This window comes from Aotus nancymaae, unplaced genomic scaffold, assembly GCF_030222135.1.
Source record: "Aotus nancymaae isolate 86718 unplaced genomic scaffold, 86718_ANA_hifiasm-v0.15.2.pri h1tg000015l_0, whole genome shotgun sequence".
Lineage (NCBI taxonomy): Eukaryota > Metazoa > Chordata > Mammalia > Primates > Aotidae > Aotus > Aotus nancymaae.
The window spans coordinates 1,377,443-1,399,757 of record NW_026988426.1 but is presented as its reverse complement, the minus strand read 5'-3'; the positions used below and the strand labels follow the sequence as shown (position 1 = coordinate 1,399,757).

The 22,315-nt window shown below is 54.8% G+C and overlaps 1 protein-coding gene across 2 annotated transcripts; it reads left to right on the top strand.

Moving 5' to 3' along the window:
- The first annotated feature begins 486 nt into the window (after window positions 1–486).
- On the top strand, window positions 487–21,745 carry ARPC1B (actin related protein 2/3 complex subunit 1B). 2 transcript variants are annotated; one of them, XM_064376427.1, is made up of 10 exons: window positions 487–542; window positions 11,496–11,572; window positions 13,049–13,153; window positions 14,093–14,315; window positions 16,591–16,698; window positions 18,088–18,294; window positions 18,372–18,447; window positions 19,768–19,973; window positions 20,991–21,081; window positions 21,411–21,745. In XM_064376427.1, the coding sequence occupies exons 2-10, from the start codon at window positions 11,509–11,511 to the stop codon at window positions 21,447–21,449; spliced, it is 1,119 nt and encodes a 372-aa protein (XP_064232497.1). In that variant the 5' UTR covers window positions 487–542; window positions 11,496–11,508; the 3' UTR covers window positions 21,450–21,745. The 2 variants fall into 2 exon arrangements, with proteins under 2 accessions (XP_064232497.1, XP_064232496.1); XM_064376426.1 differs by lacking the exon at window positions 487–542 and adding an exon at window positions 10,962–11,059.
- The last annotated feature ends 570 nt before the right edge of the window (window positions 21,746–22,315 follow it).

Genomic DNA, 22,315 nt, shown 5'->3' with positions numbered 1-22,315 from the left:
ACGCCCGCCCAGGGACTGCACAATTGGCGCCCCGCGGGCGTCAGCGCGAAGGGGGCTCCTCGCAGTCTGGGGACCGGACTGCAGGGCTCGCCAGCTGCTCGGTCACCTGCGGGCAGAGCCCGCAGTCCCCGCCGTCCGGACTCAGAGGACGCGACTCCCATATCCCGCGCCCAGCAGCCACCGGGGGCCGTGCGCCCGGCACGGGCTCGCAGATCCCGCCCAGCGGCGGCTCAGGCGGCGCACCTCGCTCCCAGCCTCAGTTTCCCCATTGATAAAGCGTTGACGGGTGGTTGTGGACGGCTTCTGCGGACAGAACCTTGGGTTCCGACGTCCGCGCGGGTCCTGGCAGCCCCCACGCCCAGAAGGGAGGGCGGGACCTGGATCTCGCGACCGCTGCCCCTGGTTCCCGCCCCCGGGCCCTACGGGGCTGAGGTCGGGAGGCCCCGCCCCCCGCCCACGAGGAAGTGGCTGCGGCTGCCGCGCGGGGCCCAGAGCCGGTTCGGCGCGTCGACTGCCCAGAGTCCGCGGCCGGGGCGCGGGAGGTGAGGGCCGCGGGGGCGCACGGAGGAGGGGGCCGGGGCTGCCGTCCGGAGGTGGGGGGACGCGTTGATGTGGGGCGCCGCCTGGGAGTGAGAGGGACGGGAGGGGCGAGAGGGGGGTGCAAGGAGAGGGCGCGGTGGGCGCCTGGAAGTGAGGGGGACGTACTGATGTGGGGCGCCGCCCAGTAGGGGTGCGGGAGTGAGTGGGGGCGCACGGAGAGAAGGGGGCGCGGGGAGGAGGGCCTCGCGGGGAGGAAAAAGAGCCCTGGGAGCAGGGGCGCGCAGGGGTGACCCCAGGGCCGGGCGGGGATAACACGGGCTCCCCGCTCACCGGGCGCCCTCGGGGCGTCTCCAGTCCCCGGCCCCAGCCAGAGCGTCCGTTCTGTGCCTTCCATTCCGGCTCCCGGCCCTCATCCCCTGCCTTGCCCCGAGGTCGGTCGGTGTCGCCCCGTTACTTCGGGACGGCGGGGGGCCCCACCCCCAGTCACTTCCCCTCCATCCCCGGAGCCTTCCGGGTTGCAGCCGCCGGGAAATGAGCTGGCGCCTTCGGGTGCCCCGCCTCTGCCCTCCTGGCCGCTCCTGTTGCCCCCACCCACCTCACCCGGGCCAGGTCCGAGGGGTCCCATACGGGGCGGGCCTAGCCGGTGGGATCCCGGAACGCACCCCTCTGAGCTGCCGGGCTCCTCGGCCGAGGTGGATCCGAGCGGCCCCTCCCTTTCCGGAGGCACAGGGAGAGCAGCCAGGCCGCCCTCGGCCGGGCTGCACCCGCAGGCAGTGAAGGGATCAGGAGCTCAAGCCCTGGGGAATCAGACCTCCCCTTTCCTCCTCTGCCAGTGCAGCCCAGGGGCTGCCACCACCCATACCGGCAGGGCGTGGTTGCTTACACCGGAAATCTCATCATTTTGGGGAGGCCCAGGCGGGAGGATCACTTGAGGCCAGGAGTTGGAGGCCAGCCTGGCCAACATGGTGAAAATCCGTCTCTACTAAAAATACAAAAGTTAGCTAGGTATGTGGCACATACCTGTGATCCCAGCTACTCTGGAGGCTGAGGTAGAAGAATCCCTTGAACCCGGGAGGTGGAGGTTGCCGTGAGCTGAGACTGCACCACTGCACTGCAGCCTGGACAAAAGAGCGAGACTCTGTCTCTAAATAAATAAAAAAATCTTACGGACCTACGTAAGAGTGCCAGCTTCTCCCTTCACTGGCCAATGATTTTGGTAAGCCACGCAACCCCTGCCAGCCTCAACTTTCCTAATCTGGAAAATGGGAACCTTAAGGATTGTGACTCTGAAAGGCAATACTACCAGACACTTGGCAGTGTGTCAGGTACTGACAGTATGAATGTGCACTTGCTGCCATTATAAGGCCTGCTCACCATGATCATAGTGTCCTCCCAGCTGAACCCAACTTCCTGGCCTCCAAGATTTGGGGCCAGAGTCCCAAGCTGTGTCATTTAGTAGGAGCCAGGTGACTTTGAGCAAATCATTGCTTTTTTCTGAGCCTGGGTTTCCTTCTGTACAAACTGAAGGTAGAAAGCAAACAAACAAAAAATGTCTCGGGCTTGCTTCAGAGGGTAAAAGAGAGAATCGTGAAAGTTCTGGGTAAAATCAAGGCACTGACAAATGCCAGCAAAGTTAATTTCTTACATATGTCTTTACACAATCCATTGAGAGGTCTTTTTCTTTTTTTCTGGAGTCAGGGTCTCACTCTGTCGTCCAGGCTGCAGTGCCGTGGCTTGATGATAGCTCACTGCAGCCTCAAACTCCTGGGCTCAAGGGATCCTCCTGAGTAGCTGGGATTACAGGCATGTGCGTCCATGCCAAGCTAATTTTTTTTTTTTTTTTTGAGACGGAGTTTCGCTCTTGTTACCCAGGCTGGAGTGCAATGGCGCGATCTCGGCTCACCGCAACCTCCGCCTCCTGGGTTCAGGCAATTCTCCTGCCTCAGCCTCCTGTGTAGCTGGGATTACAGGCATGGGCCACCATGCCCAGCTAATTTTTTTTATTTTTAGTAGAGACGGGGTTTCACCATGTTGACCAGGATGGTCTCGATCTCTTGACCTCATGATCCACTCGCCTCGGCCTCCCAAAGTGCTGGGATTACAGGCGTGAGCCACCGCGCCTGGCGCCAAGCTAATTTTTAAATGTTTAGTAGAGATGAGGTTTTGCTATGTTGTCCAGGCTGGCTCAAACTCCTAGCCTTAAGCAGTCTTCCTGCCTTGGCCTCCCAAATTGCTGGGGTTACAGGCATGAGCCTTCACGTCTGATTTGATAAGTCATTTTTTTGTTTTTGTTTTTGTTTTTTTGAGATGGTGGAGTTTCACTCTTGTTGCCCAGTCTGGAGTGCAGTGGCGTAATCTCAACTCACTGCAACCACTGCCTCTGGAGTTCAAGTGATTCTCCTGCCTCAGTCTCCCAAGTAGCTGGAATTATAGGCACCCACCACCATGCCCAGCTAATTTTTGTATTTTTAGTAGAGAGGGGGTTTTGCCATATTGATCAGGCTGGTCTTGAACTCCTGACCTCAGGTGATCCACCTGCCTCGGCCTCCCAATGTGCTGGGATTACAGGCATGAGCCACGCACCCAGCGGTGGATAGGTCTTTTCTAGTATTAATAATTACATAACATCCGAACATGTTAATGTTGCAATTTACTCTTTCCATATTGTCACCTGGGTTTTTCCACAGTGTCACCATTATACAGAAGCCTATTATGAACATGTTTGTTTTATTTTTTGAGATGAGGTTTCACTCTGTCAGTCACCCAGGCTGGGAGTGCAGGGATGAGATCTCAGCTCACTGCAACCCCCGCCTTCCCAGCTCAAGCAATCCTCCAGCCTCAAGCCCCTCAGATAGCCAGAACTACAGGCGTGCAGAACCATGCCCGGCTAATTTTTTTTTTTCTTTTTGGTAGTTTTTGTAGACATAGGGTTTTGCCATGTTTCCCAGGCTGGTTTCAGAACTCCTGGACTCAAGCGATCCACCCACCTTGGCCTCCCAAAATGCTGGGATTACAGATGTGAGCCATGGCACCCAGCCCATGTTTGCTTTTAAAAAAGAAAAATGGGCCCGGCTCAGTGGCTCATGCCTGTAATCCCAGCACTTTGAGAGGCCACGGCGGGTGGATCACGAGGTCAGGAGTTCAAGACCAGCCTGGCCAATATGGTGAAACCCTGTTTCTACTAAAAAATACAAAAGTTAACCAAAAGTTAACCGTTCGTGATGGTGTGTGCCTGTAGTTCCAAGTACTTGGGAGGCTGAGGCAGGAGAATTGCTTGAAGCTGGGAGGTGGAGCTTGCACTGAGCCAAGATTGCTCCACGACACTGCAGCCTGGGCAACAGAGTGAGACTCTGTCTCCAAAAAAAAAAAAAAAAAGTGTTGCTGTTTTCTTAGTAACAAAATGGATGTATGTGACCAAAGAATGCTAATTTTCAAGTTCCTGTTAATTCTGTTCTATTAATATTTATTTGTTCCCACTCACTTGTTGAATTGAGTGCCCTTCAGAAGAATTAATCCAATTAGCAACAAATAACAGTTTCTTAACAGCTCTACCAGCATTGAATTTTATGTGTTTTTGGTTTTTGTTTTCCTTGGATGACTCTAACTGGTGCTTTAATGGTGTCTTGGGATTGTTTGCATGTGTGTTTCTGACTTGATTTGTGTGGTTGGTAAGACTTCAGGAGCAGAGTAGGGGAGGGAAGGATAGGGTAGCAAGGGCTCCCACACAGCACAGGAAGTTCAGTAACCACTTAGCACCATGCAAATTAGCCTGCTGGCTGCTCTATCCAAGAACTGCCTGAGCTGGGTGGGGACTTCCTGGAGCACTTGTAGAGCTGAGATCTTTGCTCTAGGCCGCTCCTGCTTAGTTTAGCTTCAGATACAGCCAAACCTCTGGATTCAGAGAAAACTGCTGAAGCCAGGCAAGAAAGGTCCCGCAGCCTGTGCCTGGTCCGGCACCAGCCTGTTCTGGATAAAGATGGGGAGAAAGCATTGGCCGAGGGCACCCAGCCAGTATGAAGAGAGCTAGAATGTAAACCCAGCACAGTAAGGAAGAGACCATCAAGGCCCAGGACCCAGAGGAGCCCCCCGCCCATTCGCCCAATGCTGGGCAGCCTGAGACTTTCTTTGCCTGGCTTGTTTGGGAGGTCAGCTGTATCTTAACAACTTTGTTTTTTTTGTTTGTTTGTTTTGTTTTTTGAGTCAGAGTTTTGCTCTTATTGCCTAGGCTGAAGTGCAATGGTGTGACCTCTGCTCACTGCAGCCTCTGCCTCCCAGGTTCAAGCAATTCTCGAGTCTCAGCCTCCCGAGTAGCTGGGATTACAGGCACCCGCCACTGCGCCTGGTTAATTTTTGTATTTTTAGTAGAGATGGGGTTTCACCATGTTGGCCAGGCTGGTCTTGAACTCCTGACCTCGGGTAATCCACCCTCCTTGGCCTCCCAAAGTTCTGGGATTACAGACGTGAGCCACTGCGCCCGGCCTAGACACCTCTCAAGACAGATATTTAAAAAAAGGATGTGATTCATTCAACCACATTCAAGAAATACTTACATAGTGCCTACCATGTGCCTTTGCTGGATGGAAACCCACACCTCTCCTTGGGGACCCAAGCCCCTTTCCAGCCCCCTGCAGGGAATTCTGAAGGAGACTTACTGCTTTTAGGGAGTTGAACTGCATACTGCTCTCCCCCTCCCCAACCCTGCCTTCTTGTCAGGGAAGTGCTCCTGCTCCAGGCTGGTAGGAGGCTTGGAGCCAGCCTAGGGAGTCTGTTAGGGGATTGACCCCCACTCCCCGAGCCTCACTCTGATTCTGGGGTGTGGGGACACTGGAATTGGTTCCTGGTCCCAAAGCCATCACAGGGTCCCCTCCTCTTTTTTTTTTCTTTTTTTTTTTTAAACTGAGTCTCGCTGTGTCGCCAGCCTGGAGTGTAGTGGTGCGATCTTGGCTTACTGCAGCCTCGACCTCCCCGGTTCAAGCAATTCTGCCTCAGCCTCCCAAGTAGCTGGGATTACAGGCATGAGCCACCATGCCCAGCCTTTTTAAAAATTATTATTATTGTTGTTGTTGAGATGGAGTCTCACTCCCTTACCCAGGCTGGAGTGCAGTGGCACAATCTCGGCTCACTGCAACCTCTACCACCCGGGCTCAGGCAATTCTCATGCCTCAGCCTCCCGAGTAGCTGGAATTACAGTCACGCACACCTGCTAATTTTTTAATATTTTTTTATTAGAGATGGGTTTTTGCCACGTTGGCCAGTCTGATCTGAAACTCCTGACCTCAAGTGATCCACCCGCCTTGGCCTCGCAAAGTGCTGAGATTATAGGCGTGAGCCACTGTGCCCGGCCATCCCTCTTCTCTCTTGTTCCTCAGCATCAAACAGGCCCACGGTGCTGGCTCACAGGGCCACAGTGGCAGTAGGTGGGTGTCCCGGATTCCTCCCCCAGGAGCCATCACTGAGACCCGATGCTGGTGACACTTGTGGGCTCTCATAGTTTTCTCCTGGGATGGCCATAGCAGGGTAGTTGGCAGGCGGCGGGTGGGCATACCCTGGCCCACACAGGTTTGGTTGGTGAGAGGTTTTCCTGGGAATGATTAAGTCAGAGTTTCCCTGGCTAGGATCCCTGAGGCAGGGATTGGCTGAGAGAAGCCAATCCCTTTTTGGTCTCCCACTTCCTTATTGGTGAGATGTAGGGGTTGAGGAGTTATCACAGAGGCACTTTGGGTTTCAGCTACTTTGCAGAAGTTACGGAAAAGGGGAAATGAATCTTCCTCTCTCTCACCCTCTTCAACCCTCTTCCTTGCCCCATTTAAGGGGTTGGTTGAGCGAACTGGGAAGTATTTCTGCTAATTCATGCTAAAGTGTGATTGGCTGATAGGTGTGGTCTGAACTTCCCTCCTCTGCCAGTCACTAGTATACCACTGTGGCCATCTTTTCTAACCCCTTGAGTATGTTTGGGTCCTAGAAACAGTGGTCAGGGCTCTTCCAAGTCCTCTCGGTTGCCCTTGCCCACTGGCACACGTGGGGGCTGCTGTCTTCAGTAGAGCCAGCCACTCCGTCTTCACAGCCACGGCAGAGATGTGGTTGGGCACACAGCAAGTGTGTGACCGCTGATGCTGGGATGTCAGGGTCTGTGCATCAGCCCAGGGTTCTGAGTCTGGGCTCCCCTACCCTCATCTCTGGAGGTTCCTTCCATCAGGGCCTCCTGAGGCCGAAAGGGAGGGAGAAGTTGGCCTCAACTGGAGTCCTGGGGCCAACCACAGGCTGGCTGGGGTTTGGAAGTGGGCTTCTGGACTTAACCCTGCCCCTGCCCTGCTGGTGACCTTGGACCATGGGGGTTGTGGGGGTGCCGATGAGCACTGTGAATCAGTCACAGGCCTTGAGCTTCTCTCTGCACAGGGTTGGCATCGAATGTGGGCAGTGATGCTCCAGCCCAGGAACAGGAAGCACTCAGGGAAACCCCCATCAGTCCTGCTGATATGGCTGAGGGTGCCGAGGTGGCTTCCTGGGCCCTCACCTTACACAAAGAGGCCTTATAAGGAGAGAGAGACTGCAGAGGCAGCCCCAGGGGGTGCTGGGCGCTTGTTCTGGGTAAGGCTGCTCATGCATGCAAAGTGTGCTTGTGGGCACAGTGAGCTTGCAGTGTGCAAGGCTGAGCATGCAGGGGTGCAGTGCATGCGTGTGCAAGGCTGAGCATGCAGCATGCAGGGGTGCAGTGTGCATGTGTGTGTAAGGCTGAGTATGCATGTGTGCAGGATGCAGTGTGCATGTGTGTGTGCAAGGCTAAGCAGGCAGGGGTGCAGTTTGTGTGCAAGGCTGAGCATGCATGTGTGCAGGGATGCAGTGTGCATGTGTGTGTGCAAGGCTAAGCAGGCAGGGGTGCAGTGTGTGTGCAAGGCTGAGCATGCAGGGGTGCAGTGTGTTTGTGTGAGGCTGAACACGCATGTGGATGTGGGCAGGATGGTCACGTGTGCAAGGCTAAACATGCACTTAAAGTGTGGGGGGGTGCAGTGTGCCTGTGTGTGAGGTGATGTGCATGTGTGTGTGCACGGCTGAACATGCATGCAAAGTGTGCTTGTGTAAGGCTGAACACACATGTGTTTGTGTGTGTAGCCTGACCCTGGGCTGCATGTGTCCACTTTTAGCAAATGCTGACTGGGGACCCACTGGAGCCCTGTTCTAAATATGGGGAAACATGAGATGCATGCACACTTGTGTACATGTGTGTGTGTCCTGTGCTGCCCCGGGACTCTTCCAGGATATCCTGCTATAAATGAAAGCAAGCAGTTTGCATCTGGAGTGAGCAGGAGGTGGGCGGGGCCTTCCTGGCAGGGAGTGCAGGGGATTTGTGATGCCACCTCAGGCAGGGTGGTCACTAAGCCCTTAAGGGTTAAACTGCAGCCTCCAGGCAAAGGTCATTCTGCCCTTCCCTCCTTACTGGGCCCAAATGCAGTGCGGGGTGGGCCAGCCCCAGGGCAGGGCAGTGACGGGGCAGCCACCTGCCTCCTGGGCATTCAGGGTTCCCGGTCCTGGTTGGCCCCCAGCCCAGGCCCTGGGACCCAACACAAAATGGCTAGTCTGGTGAGGGAGGCAGCCATGTTATCTAATGGCTGTCACTGGTGATTCTGGGCAGGTGGCCTCAGCTGCCACATCTGTCATCTGGAGCTGACCTGGAGCGTCGTATCCCTCCCCAAGTGCAGCCAGGCCTCCCTGAAGGTCCGGGGCTGGAAGGCAAGAATGTATACAAAGCACCTGGCCAGGTGTGGTGGCGCGCGCCTGTAATCTCAGCTACTTGGGAGGCTGAGGCAGGAGAATTGCTTGAACCCAGGAGGCAGAGGTTGCAGTGAGCCAGGATCCAACCACTGCACTCCAGCCTGGGCAACAGAGTGAGACTCTGTCTCAAAAAAAAAAAAAAATAGGTTAGGAATGAATGTGTGTGAAAAAACAACTTAAAAATAATAAAGCTGGGTGTGGTGGCTCACGCCTATAATCCCAGCACTTTGGGAGGCTGAGGCGGGCAGATCACAAGGTCAGGAGATCGAGACCATCCTGGCTAACATGGTGAAACTCCATCTCTACTAAAAATATAACAAAATTAGCTGGGCGTGATGTTGCATGCCTGTAGTCCCAGCTACTCGGGAGGCTGAGGCAGGAGAATTGCTTGAACCTGGGAGGCAGAGATTGCAGTGAGCTAAGATCGCGCTACTGCACTACAGCCTGGGCAACAGTGTGAGACTCTGTCTCAAAATAATAATAATAATAAATAATTTCATGGGGCTCGGTGGCTCATGCGTGTAATCCCAGCACTTTGGGAGACTGAGGCAGGCAGATCACCTGAGATCAGGAATTCAAGACCCGCCTGACCAACATGGAGAAACCCCATCTCTACTAAAAATACAAAGTTAGCCAGGCATGGTGGAGCATGCCTGTAATCCCAGCTACTCCGGAGGCTGAGGCAGGAGAATTGCTTGAACCTGGGAGGCAGAGGTTGTGGTGAGCTGAGATTTTGCCATTACAGTGCAGACTGGGCAACAAGAGCGAAGTTCCATCTCAAATAAATTAATACTTTTATTAAATAGGGCTGGGTACAGTGGCTCATGCCTGTAACTCTGGCGCTTTGGGAGGCCGAGGCAGGAGGATTGCTCGAGGCCAGAAGTTCGAGACCAGCATGGGCAATGAAGTAAGACCTCTGTTGGTCACTGATGGAAATGAAAAATTTGTTCAGCTGCTATTTCTTGAGCCTCTACTATGTGCTAAGCATTTAAGCAGTGGAAATAGAAATGAAAACAAGATAGAACAAAAACATCCGTCTTCTGTTCCAGCAGGGGAGGAAGGCAATGGGCCAGATAAATGAGTTCATGTCTGATGGTGACTGTCTGCTGAGCAAATTTAATCAGGAATAGGGAATTAGGAAGTGCTAGACCATAGGAGGTGCTGCAGTTTCCAATGGAGGGGGTCAGGAAGGACTTCCCAAAAGGTGACATTTGGGCACAGACTGGAGTGGCAGCACCCGGGCGAGAGCCGTATGTGCCGGTGTCTGGGGGAAAAGTGTCACGAGCTGAGGGAACAGCCAGCACAGAAGCCCAAGGTAGGAGTGTGCCCATGTGCCCCGGGATCAGCCTGTGGTCGGCTGGGGAGGCCAGCTCCTCACAGGGTGCGTCAGGGCGGGTATATCACATCCATCACAGGATAAGAGCAGTCACCTTGTGGGTGCCTCCTCCTGGACGCCAGGTGTGGTGTGTCCTCTGATTCTAGCTCTCAGCACCTCTGCTGAGAGGCAGGATTCCTGTTCCCATTTTACAGATGAGGAAACTGAGGTTCAAAGAGGGCAGGTGATGTGTCCAGGGGCATGTGGCTGGACAAGCAGTGCCGCTGGGCTCCTCCACTCGAAGGTCCCTGTGATGCTGGGAAACTGAATCACAGAGACAGGAAGAGATGGGTTTGAGGAACTGGGCTGAGACTAGGATCTCACCCACCTCAGACCTGGTGAGGTCCTTTGACACTCAGTGGCAGATGGAGGAGGCTGGGGACAGGCTGGCGGGAGCTGAGCTGGGGTTAGTGGAAGGATGAGTCGCTGCTTTCTACCAGGGTTCCCCTTTAGTGCTGGGGCTAGTCTGGGGGGCTGCAGTCAGTCTTCCTCCTTCCGGCCAAGTGCAGTGGCTTACACCCATAATCCCAAATACTTGGCAGGTGAGGAGGGAAGATCTCTTGAGCCTAGGAGCTTGAGACCAGCCTGGACAACATCGTGAGACCTGCCCTCTACAAAAACAATTAAAAATTAGTTGGGTACAGTGGCACATGTCTGTAATCTCAGCTGCTCAGGAAGCTGAGGTGAGAGGATCGCTTGAGCCCAGGAGTTCATGGCTATAGTGAGCCATGATCACACCACTGCATTCCAGCCTGAGCGACAGAGAAAGCCTCTGTCTCAAGAAAAAAAAAAAACTCCCTCCTTCAGTTCCCCCAAGGCTGGGTCACCCTGGGAGCTCCCCAAGACCTGTCACCCAGGCCTAGCCTAGCCCTGTGCCTCCTCCTAGCCCTGGGTACAGCCAGTGGGTGTCTGCATGGAGAATGGGAGCTGTCTGTTAAATGTCTGCCTCTGCCTTACCCATGAGCACCTGCAGACCGGCCACCTCCCCTCTGCCCGTCTGAGCAGTATTGGGGAACACCAGGGCTCTGGGCACAGCAGGGCCAAACTGCTGGACACCATTCTAGGTGGTTTATGGGATTACTTCATTTCTTTTTTTTTTTTCCTGAGACGGAGTCTCGCTCTGTCACCCAGGCTGGAGTGCAGTGGTGCAATTTTGTCTCACTACAGCCTCCACCTTCTGGGTTGAAGTGATTCTCCTGCCTCAGCCTCCCGAGTAGCTGGGATTACAGGCAGACACCACCACACCTGGCTAATTTTTATTTTTTTGCATTTTTAGTGGAGACGAAGTTTCACCATGTTGGCCGGTCTAGTCTTGAACTCCTGGCCTCAGGCGATCCGCCTGCCTTGGCCTCCCAAAGTGCTGGAATTACAGGCGTGAGCCACCGCACCCGGCCTGGATGACTTCATTTTATCTTCATACCATCCTTAATGGGGCAGGGGAAGTGTGTGTGTGTGTGTGTGGGGGGGGGTCCATCCTATGAGGAAACTGAGGCACAGATGACAAGTGTCTGGCGCAGCGCTTAGCATCCCACCCCACCCCAGGGAGCATCTCCCCTGTAGCACTATCTCCCCCACCCTGTCTCTGGAGCCTCAGAAACATCCTGTGAAAGCTGCCATTTTATAAGGAGGGAAACTGAGGAGCCAGGGCTGGGCCCTGCTGCTCCTCTCTGCAAACTGCTGCCCCTCTAGACTGAGGGTCCTTCCTGGTAAGGTGCAAGGCCCATGAGGGTAATCTGGGGCCTGGTATCTGGGTGAGGTTCGGGGCAAGCTCAGGGCTGGCATGGATACTCTCTTCCTCTCTCGGGCACAGGAGCCAAACCACCATGGCCTACCACAGCTTCCTAGTGGAGCCCATCAGCTGCCACGCCTGGAACAAGGACCGTACCCGTGAGTGCTTGCAGGGGGCCGGCGGGTGGCTGCTTCCACCTCCTGGGACGGGGACCAGCCAGGAGCACACATGGGGATGGATGCTGGAGCAGCCAGGCCCCCACACCACATGCAGCTGTCCCCAGGCCTCACCCCTGGCTTCCTGGGTGTTTAAGGAGGGAATGGGCCAGGTGCAGTGGCTCACGCCTGTAATCCCAGCACTTTGGGAGGCCAAGGTGGGTGGATCACTTGACATCAGCTCAAGACCAGCCTGGCCAACATGGCAAAGCCCGGTCTCTACTAAAAATACAAAAATTAGCTGGGTGTGGTGGCAGGCGCCTGTAATTTCAGTTACTTGGGAGGCTGAGGCAGGAGAATCTCTTGAACCCGGGAGGCAGAGGTTGCAGTGAGCTGAGATCACGCCACCGCACTCCAGCCTGGGCAACAGAGTGAGACTCTGTCTCAAAAAAAAAAAAAAAAAAAAAAAGACCAGGCACAGTGGCTCATGCCTGTAATCCCAATATTTTGGGAGGCCGAGACGGACGGATCACCTGAGGTCAGGAGTTCAAGATCAGCCTGACCAACACAGAGAAACTCCGTCTCTACTAAAAATACAAAATTAGCCAGGCATGGTGGCGCATGCCTGTAATCCCAGCTACTTGGGAGGCTGAGACAGGAGAATCACTTGAACCGGGGAGGCGGGGGTTGCAGTGAGTTGAGATCAAGCCATTGCACTCCAGCCTGTTCAACCAGAGCAAAACTCCATCTCAAAAAAAGAAAAAAGGCCGGGCGCGGTGGCTCACGCCTGTAATTCCAGCACTTTGGGAGGCCGAGGCGGGTGGATCACGAGGTCAACAGATCGAGACCATCCTGGTCAACATGGTGAAACCCCGTCTCTACTAAAAATACAAAAAATTAGCTGGGCATGGTGGCACGTGCCTGTAATCCCAGCTACTCAGGAGGCTGAGGCAGGAGAATTGCCCGAACCCAGGAGGCGGAGGTTGCGGTGAGCCGAGATCGTGCCATTGCACTCCAGCCTGGGTAACAAGAGCGAAACTCCGTCTCAAAAAAAAAAAGAAAAAAGAAAAGAAAAAGTGGTCAGGAAAAGCCTTTCTGAGGAGATGACATTTGCACAGAGACCCAGAGGAGGAGAGGGAGGGAACCGTGCCCTAGCTGAGGAGGGGCCGGCATGTGCAGAGTCCCTGAGGTGTCAGCAGGAGCAGTGAGGGGACCCTGGCTGGACCCGGGAGCAGCGGCTGGCCAGAGCAATAGGGTAGGGAGAGGTCCCAGGGGTCATTGCTGGAGCTAAGAGACAGCCAGTCCCAGGAATAGAGAGGGTGGCCTGGCAAGGCCTGAGGGACTTCAGGGGGCCCTTCCAAGGCAGAGGAGGAGAGCCCAAGTCATGAAGGGTGAGGCATTGTTGCCCGGGTGGACTGCTCCTAGCAGAGGGCAGTCATGGAGAGGGTACTCCTCAATTTCCCTCCATCTCCCCTGTAGAGATCGCCATCTGCCCCAACAACCATGAGGTGCACATCTACGAGAAGAGTGGTGCCAAATGGACCAAGGTGCATGAGCTCAAGGAGCACAATGGGCAGGTGACGGGTATGTCAGGGTGGCTGGGACTACCCTCCCAAAAGGAGGAGGTGGGGTGGGGGGTGCAAGGCAGGGTGTGGCCACTCATTGAGGGATATCTACCCACTCACTAGAAAACCCTGTCAAACTGGCTTCAGTTTTAAGGGGACTATGTTGGCTCATGTTACCAAGAAACTCAGAGGGTTGCAGGCTTCAGGAGAGGCTTGATCCAGCAGCTTCATGTGACTAAGAACCAGTCTTTTCTGCCTCCTGGTTTTGTCCTCCAGCATGCTTTCTGATTGGAGGGCTCTAACACTGCCTCATAAGCTCTAGGAATGCCCCCTGGTGTCACTCTAAATAAGCACTGGATCTCAGTAAAAAGTACTTTTGGGGCCGGGTGTGGTGACTCATGCCTGTCATCTCAGCACTTTGGGAGGCTGAGGTGAGTGAATCGCTTGAAGCCAGGAGTTCAAGACCAGCCTGGCCAACATGGCAAAACCCAATCTTTACTGAAAAATGCAAAAATCAGCCTGGCGTGGGTTTAGTCCAGGATACTTGGGAAGCTAAGGCAGGAGTATCGTTTGAACCCAGGAGGTAGAGGTTGAAATGAGCCAAGATTGCACGACTGCACTCTAGCCTGGGCAACAGAGTGAGACTGTGTCTCAAAAAAGAAAGAAAGAAAGAAAGAATGCTAGGTGGTGCCGGCCTGTAGTCCCAGCTACTCAGGAGGCTGAGACATGAGGATCACTTAAACCCAGGAGGCAGAGGTTGCAGTGAGCCAAGATCATGCCACTGTACTCTAGGCTGGGTGACAGAGCAAGACTCCATTTAAAAAAAAATAAAAGTGCCTGCTGGGCAGATACAGCTTCCATCTGGATTGTGGCCTTTCAGCCTTTTCTACATGGCCACCGTAGAGCCACCTCTGCCTGAGTGCCTTCAGCCTCGTGTGTCCCCTCCGTCCCCTCACAGGCATCGACTGGGCTCCTGAGAGTAACCGAATTGTGACCTGTGGCACAGACCGCAACGCCTACGTGTGGACACTGAAGGGCCGCACGTGGAAGCCCACGCTGGTCATCCTGCGGATCAACCGGGCCGCCCGCTGCGTGCGCTGGGCCCCCAACGAGAACAAGTTCGCTGTGGGCAGCGGCTCCCGTGTCATCTCCATCTGTTATTTTGAGCAGGAGAATGACTGGTGGGTACCTGGACGGGGCCAGAGTGGACTGGAAGGGACGAGGGGGAGGACTAAAGTGTCCCCGGAAAGCACCACATGAGATGTCAGGACCCCTGTTCCTATGACCCTGGGGGAGTCCATCCTCTCCTCTCGGCCTCATTCATGAGGCAAGCGCCTCTCTGTAGTGCCCAGATGTTTTCACTGCCAACTGCTTGGGATAATGACATTGACCACCGGAAACACCTCCAGGGGTACCTCGCTAAGCCCTGCACACATAGCAGCCCTGACCTCCCTGCAGCTCCATGGACTGGGCATCTCTCACTGTTCTCACTTTACAGATTAGCAAAGTAAGGCCCTGCTGCAAAGTCACTTTCTCAAGGCACCACTCACAAGCTCGCGGCCACATCTTGGCCTTTTTTTTTTGAGTCTCTCGCTTGAGCCAGGCTCGAATACAGTGGTGCAATCTCAGCTCACTGCAACCTCCACCTGCTGGGATCAAGTGATTCTCCTGCCTCAGCCTCTCGAGTAGCTGGGATTACAGGCACCCACCACCACGCCCAGCTAATTTTTGTATTTTTAGTAAATGCGGGGTTTCACCATGTTGGCTAGGCTGGTCTGGAACTCCTGTCCTTAGGTGATCTGCCACCTCAACCTCTCAGAGTGCTGGGATTATAGTCGTGAGCCACTGCACCCAGCCATTCTTTTCTATTTTTTTGAGATGGGGTCTCATTTTGTCACCCACGCTGGAGGGTAGTGGTAGAATCACAGCTCACTGCAGCCTGAAACTATTAGGTTCAAGTGATCCTCCCACCTCAGCCTTCTGAGCAGCTGGGTCTACAGGTACACACCATCACGCCCAGCTAATTTTTGTACTTTTCGTAGAGATGGGGTTTCACCATGTTGGCCAGGATGGGTCTCAATCTTTTAACCTTGCAATCCGCTCGCCTTGGCCTCCCAAAGTGCCGAGATTACAGGCATGAGCCACAGCACCTGGATATATATATATATATATATATATATATATTTTTTTTTTTTTTTTTTTTCCTTTTTCTTTTTTGATAAGATGTTTCACTCACTGGCCAGGCTGGAGTGCAATGGTTTGATCTCAGCTCACTGCAACCTCTGCCTCCCAGGTTCAGGCAATTATCCTGCCTTCAGGATTACAGGCATGTGCCACCATGCCTAGCTAATTTTGTGTTTTTTAGTAGAGACGGGATTTCTCCATGTTGGTCAGGCTCGTCTTGAACTCCCGACCTCAGGTGATCTGCTTTCTTCCGCCTCCCCAAGTGCTGGGATTACAGGCAAGAGCCACTGTGCCGGCCATATATATATTTTTGAGACAAGGTCTTGCCCTGTCGCCCAGGCTGGAGTGCAGTGTTGCGATCATAGCTCACTGCAGTCTCAGCCTTCTGAGTTCAAGTGATCCTCCCACTTCAGCCTCCTGAGTTGCTGAGATTACAGGCCCAGCTCATTTTTTTCATTTATTTTATAGAGACATGGTCTTGTCATGTTGTCCGGGCTGGTCTTGAACTCCTGGCCTCAAGCAATCCTTCCACCTCAGCCTCCCAAAGTGCTGACTCTACAAGCCTGAGCCATGGTGGCCGGTCCACGTCTTCTTTACTTATTTTTTTGAGACAAAGTCTCTCTCTGTCACTAGGCTGGAGTGCAATGGTGCCATCTCGGCTCACTGCAACCTGCGCCTCCTGCGTTCAAGTCATTCCCCTGCCTCAACCTCCCGAGTAGCTGGGACTACAGGTGCTCGCCACCATGCCCAGTTAATTTTTGTATTTTTGGTAGAGTTGGGGTTTCACCATGTTGGGCAGGATGGTCTGGATCTCCTGACCTCGTGATCCGCCTGCCTCGGCCTCCCAGAGTGCTGGGATTACAGGTGTGAGTCACCGCGCCTGGCCATGTCTTAGTCCTTAGTCTTCTCCCCTGCATGGCTGAGGGCAGAGGCCAGGCAGGAGCGTCTAAAAGACCCAAATTTGAATCCCACCATGGCCAGTTAGCAGCTGTGTGACCTCTGGTGGTGGCATTACTTTGCTGAGCCTGCCCAGAGGGTGACTGTGTGGCTTACACGATAGAGGGCACAGAGTTCCCACTCCAGAAGCAACCCAGCACATCCCTGCTGCCCCATGGCCCTGGCAGTGTCGTGGGCTGGGAATAGCCAGTCGCCTCCCTCCTGGGTCTTCGGTGGGCTGCAGGGAACGGTGAGTGCCTGGAGTCCCTGGTGCTGAGGTCCATGAGTCCCACCTGCCTGTCCCTCTCTCCCTGTCTGCCTGACCGCCGTGCCCAGGTGGGTTTGCAAGCACATCAAGAAGCCCATCCGCTCCACCGTCCTCAGCCTGGACTGGCACCCCAACAATGTGCTGCTGGCTGCCGGCTCCTGCGACTTCAAGTGCCGGTGAGACAGGGCACCATGGGGGAGGGCGGGGCTGATATCTGCTGACTGCCGAAATCACAGCAGGGATTGGAGGGTTGGGGGACCCCCACCTGAAAGTTCTACACCTCACCTTCTAGACCTCCTCCAGAGCTGCTACCAGTGGATGACCTGGGCATCAGCTGAAGGTTCTAGTCCCTGGGGAACCCTTCATGTCTCAGCAGGACGTGCCCCCGCCCACCTGTTTTATTTTTTTGAGATAGGGACTTGCTCCATTGCCCAGACTGGAATGCAGTGGTGCAGTCATAGCTCACTGCAGCCTCCAAATCCTGGGCTCAAGTGATCCTCTTGCCTCTCATGCTCAGCTAGATGGGCTTTTTTTTTTCTTTTGAGACAGAGTCTCGCTCATTAGCCCAGGCTGGAGTGTGGTGGTGCCATTTCTACTCACTGCAGGCTTTGTCTCCTGAGTTCAAGTGGTTCTCCTGCCTCGGCCTCCTGAATAGCTGGGACTACAGGCACATATTACCACGCCTGGCTGATTTTTGTATTTTTAGTACAGATGGGGTTTCACCATGTTGGCCAGGCTGGTCTCGAACTCCTGACCTTGGGTGATCTGCCCACTTCGGCCTCACAAAGTGCTGGGATTATAGACTTGAGCCACCACCCCCGACTCACAGGATCTTGCTATGTTGGCCAGGGTGGTCTTGAACTTCGGCCCTTGCCACCACTTAATGCCAGAAAAGTTCTTCCCAGGGCCTTCTCTCCTGACTCATGAGAACTCCCTACCCCTACAGTTTCCTGACTTCAGTCTGAAGGAAAATGAGTTGGTGTGCTTATTTATACCAAGGTATAAATGACTGAAGCTGAAACAAACCCTGCTTCATTGTTTTAAGGCCTGCAACAGAGAGTCTCCAGCTGCCATTCACTGTTTTTATTTTTTTTGAGACAAGGTCTTGCTCTGTCACCCAGGCTGGAGTACAGTGGGGCAATCACAGCTCACTGCAGCCTCGACCTCCTGTCTCAAGCAATCCTCCCACCTCAACTTTCAAAGTAGCTATAGGCACAACCACTATGCCTGGGTAGGTGTTTTTATTCTTAGTAGCAGTGGGGTCTCACTATGTTGCCCAGGTTGGTTTTGAACTCTGGGCCTCAAGAAATCCTCCCACCTTAGCCTCCTAACAGTGTTGGGATTACAGGCATGAGCCACTGCGCCCAGCCACCTGTTAACCCTTTAAAAATGTTTTTTTTTAAATTTTGAGTCAGTCTCTGTGGCCCAAACTGGAATGCAGTAGTATAATCACAGCTCACTACAGCCTTGACCTCCTGGGTTCAAGCAATCCTCCCGCCTCAGCCTCCTGGGTAGCTGAGACTACAGGTGCGCACCACTTTACCCTTTTTTGCCTCTCCTGGTAGGATCTTTTCAGCCTACATCAAGGAGGTGGAAGAGCGGCCGGCACCCACCCCATGGGGCTCTAAGATGCCCTTTGGGGAGCTGATGTTTGAGTCCAGCAGTAGCTGCGGCTGGGTACATGGCGTCTGCTTCTCAGCCAGCGGGAGCCGCGTGGCCTGGGTGAGCCATGACAGCACCTTGTGCCTGGCTGATGCCGAGAAGAAGATGGCGTGAGTAGAGGCCATCCCTGGGGAGGAGGTGAGTGCAGAGGAGTGGGACAGCGTGGCTGACAGCTCTCTCCCCTCAGTGTTGCAACGCTGGCCTCTGAAACACTGCCGCTGCTGGCGCTGACCTTTATCACAGACAACAGCCTGGTGGCAGCGGTAAGGAATGGGGAGAGGAGGGAAGGGGAGAGGGTGTGGTCAGAACAGGCTTCCCAAAGAGCACAGGGACTCTCACTCATCTCTTCCCTCCTTTAACCTCCAGTAACCAAAAGTCCCTGGCTGCAGTTGCTTAACAGAGTAAAGATTTGGCCAGGTGCGATGGCTCATGCTTAAAATCCCAGCACTTTGGGAGGTTAAGGTGGAAGTGTCACTTGAGGCCAGGAGTTTGAGACCAGCCTGGACAACAGTGAGACCCTTGTCTCTACAAAAAGTTAAGAAATTAGCTGGGTGTGGTGGTGCACCTGTAATCTCATAATCCCAGTTACTTAGGAGACTGAGGCAGGTGAATCACTTGAGCCTGGGAGGTTGAGGCTTCTGAAGTGAGCTATGTTCATGCCACTGCACTTCAGCCTGGGCAACAGAGAATCTGTCTCAAAAAAAAAAAAAAAATACAGGCTTGGTGGCTCATGCCTGGAGGCTGAGGAGGGCAGATCACTTGAGGTCAGGAGTTCAAGACCAGCCTGGCCAACATAGCAAAACCCTATCTCTACTAAAAATACAAAAATTAGCCAGGCATGGTGGCGGACACCTGTAACCCCAGCCAGCTATTGGGGAGGCTAAGGCAGGAGAACTGCCTGAACCCGGAGGCAGGGGTTGTAGTGAGCCAAGATCCTGCCACTGCACTCCAGCCTGGGCCACAGAGTGAGATTCCATCCCTCTCCCCGCCAAAAAAAAAAGAGATTTACTTCTTGCTCACATTTTATGTCCAGTGTGGGTGTTGTGAGGGGCTCTGATGGAGGCTGTCCCCAGCATGCTGCCCCAGATGTCGTGAGGCAGCTGGAACCTGTGGAATCATGCCCTGGGTCCTAACATTTCTGCCCATATTTATTAGCTGGTGCAATGGCAAGGCCACGCCTAATGCAAAGGGCAGGAGTTCGGGGCATGCAGTTCCTCCAGGTGTCCGGGAAGGGCGCTGCTCTCCCTCCCCTCTGCCCACATCTATTAAGTCCCTTTTCACCCCTCGGCAAACATATGGGGGTGCCAGGGGCAGGTTAGGCCTGATTTTTGCCTTAAAGACCAACCAGCTGCAGGGGTCTCCCTTAGAGCAGGTGTAACTGGCCAGGCCGGACAGAAGGCGCCTGGGTCCCCAGGAGTCCTAACGCTGGCCTTGCTGAGGGAGGGGGGCAGCCCGCAGCATCGCCCCCGGTGTTGATACACCTGCCATTCGGGCCTCCCGAGCCGCCAGACGTCCTCTTGGCCTCCCCTCCGGCCTCGGTTTTCCCTCGGCGGCGCGCCAATGGCACCCCCGCCCCCCCGCAGGGCCACGACTGCTTCCCGGTGCTGTTCACCTACGACGCCGCTGCGGGGACGCTGAGCTTTGGCGGGCGGCTGGACGTGCCCAAGCAGAGCTCGCAGCGCGGCCTGACGGCCCGCGAGCGCTTCCAGAACCTTGACAAGAAGGCGAACTCCGAGGGCGGCACGGCCGCGGGCTCGGGCCTGGACTCGCTGCACAAGAATAGCGTCAGGTGAGGGCGGGGGTGGAGCCTTGATTCGCCCAGAAGCAGCGTGGCCCCGAGGGTGGGCGTGGCTTCTCGCTGCTGCGGGGGGGGTAGGCGTGGAGTGAGGGGCGGGGCCGAGAACCGCATAGGGTGGGAGCCGATAGATGGGGCGTGGTGGGCCTGGGGTAGGGCGTGGCCTCGCGGCAGAGGAAGTTGTCTGTTGTGGGCGGGGACCGTTTTCATCTAACCCTAGCAGCTCTGGGGCTATAGGACCCAGGAGGGACGCAGTGGGACCCGACGCAGTGGGGGTCGACCTCTTTGGGTTGAACAAAAATAGCATCCGATAGGGGCCAAGCAGCCTCGCTCTGCATTTCTGGGACATGGCTGGGTGGGATCTGTAGTAGGGCTGGCCAGCCAGTGACGGGGGTGGGGCAGTGGGCTTCCTGGACAGGGTCACAGCTGTGACGGATCTATTGCTAGAACCCAGTGAGGTGGGTGTGGAGCTGAGGGTCTCCTGCAGCCTTCCAAGGCTCTAGGGTGGGCGGGGGTGGGAAAGAGGCTCTCCAAAGCACAAAAGCTGCCAGTCACATGTGTCCACCCCGCAGCAAATCAGAGGGAGCTGTATGTCAAGACTTTGGCCAAGCCCTTCAGCCTGTAAACCCTCCTCTGGCCGCCATATCAGATGGCTTCCTCAGATGAAACACTTTTGCCTGGCTGTTAGCCCCTGGGTGCTCCCACCCCCATCTCCTTTTTTGTCCTGTCCAGCTGTGTTGCTGGCACTGTACACTCCGTAGACACACGTCCTTCCTGCCTCCCAGGACTTTTGAATGTCCTGTCCCATTTGCCTGCACCTCGCACACCACTGCTCGTCTCCAAAGCAGAGCTGACTCCTAAGCCCACTGCCCAGACTGTCCCTGGCTGGCACACCTCTTGGCACTTGTCACTGGAGCCTGCTCCCCTAGAAGTCTGGGAGCTCCTGGTGGACAGGGTGGGCCTCAGCCTGGTGCACAGGTTGGATTCATAAGCTCCTCTTCCTCTTTGCAGCCAAATCTCGGTGCTCAGCGGGGGCAAGGCCAAGTGCTCACAGTTCTGCACCACTGGCATGGATGGTGGCATGAGTATCTGGGATGTGAAGGTGAGGCTTCCCCCTCCTGGCTTCCCGCCATGCCCCAGCTCAACTCTTTCCCCCCATCCCACCTCCCTGGAGATGACCCCCAACCTTCATTCCTGCAGAGAAGGCACTGCACGGGGATGAGGGGTGGGGGTGGCCTCTTTACATCTGGGCCTTGGTGCTCACTGGGGCACCCATCTTCAGGGCCGAGATTCAAACCTATGTCTAACAGACCAAAAGTCCAGGTTCTCTGCCCTCTGCTGTGCTGGGGCTGATGGGTGATCAGGTCCCTGGGGGTGGGGCGTGCCTGTAGGACAGTTGAGAACCAGCCTGTCCCTTCTGCCGCCCTGCAGAGCTTGGAGTCAGCCTTGAAGGACCTCAAGATCAAATGACCTGTGCGGAATGTCTTCATCCCAGCTGCTGGGGAAGCGGGGCGAGGGGTCAGGGAGGCTACTGGTTGCTTTGCTGAATGTTTCTGGGGTACTGGTATGAGTTCCCACAGGGGCTGCTCCCTCAAAAAGGGAGGGGACAGATGGGGAGCTTTTCTATTCAAGGAATATGTGCCTTTTTCTTAAAGAAATGCTTTCATTTATTGGAAAAAAAAAAATTCCCCCAAAGCACTATGCTGGTCATGAACTGCTTCAAAATGTGGAGATAATAAAATGCAACTGTGTCAAAAAACAAAAAAGCAATTGTGGACCTCATTGACTAACCTGCCTCAGAGCCACAGGGGCCTCAGGGACCTTGCCACGGCCCCCACCTTCTTGCACCTTCCTCCTCCTCATTTTCACAGCTATACACTTGAACCTGGGCAGCAGCTACAAGATTTCCAGGGCAGAGGAGGTGGCTTTGGTAATACCCTTGAGGTGATTCCTGCTCCTTGGGGGTCAACATTGAAGGTTTTCTTCAGCAGGCCAAAGGCTTGGAGGTCAGGGCGAGGCAGATACTGGCAGCTGTGGCATCCCCCCAGGGCTCCTGGTGCTGTCGACTCCAACACGGTCAAGCACACAAGTGTGGTGGGGGTTGCTGGGAGAGGCTCTATACTAAATTATTTTGGCTCTGAGACAGGGTAGTCATAAGGTAGGTGTCTTGTGACATGTTCTGGAAGGAGGAGGTCCGTGGGAATGGCTGGCCTGAGGCCATGTTTAGCGAAGTTCCCTCTGTGTGCCTAAGACAGTCCTCCTCTTGCTCTACCTTAGGGTGGGGGGCTGTCCAAAATCAGAAGTAGTAGCCCTACTCCTACCTGGCACCCAGTTAC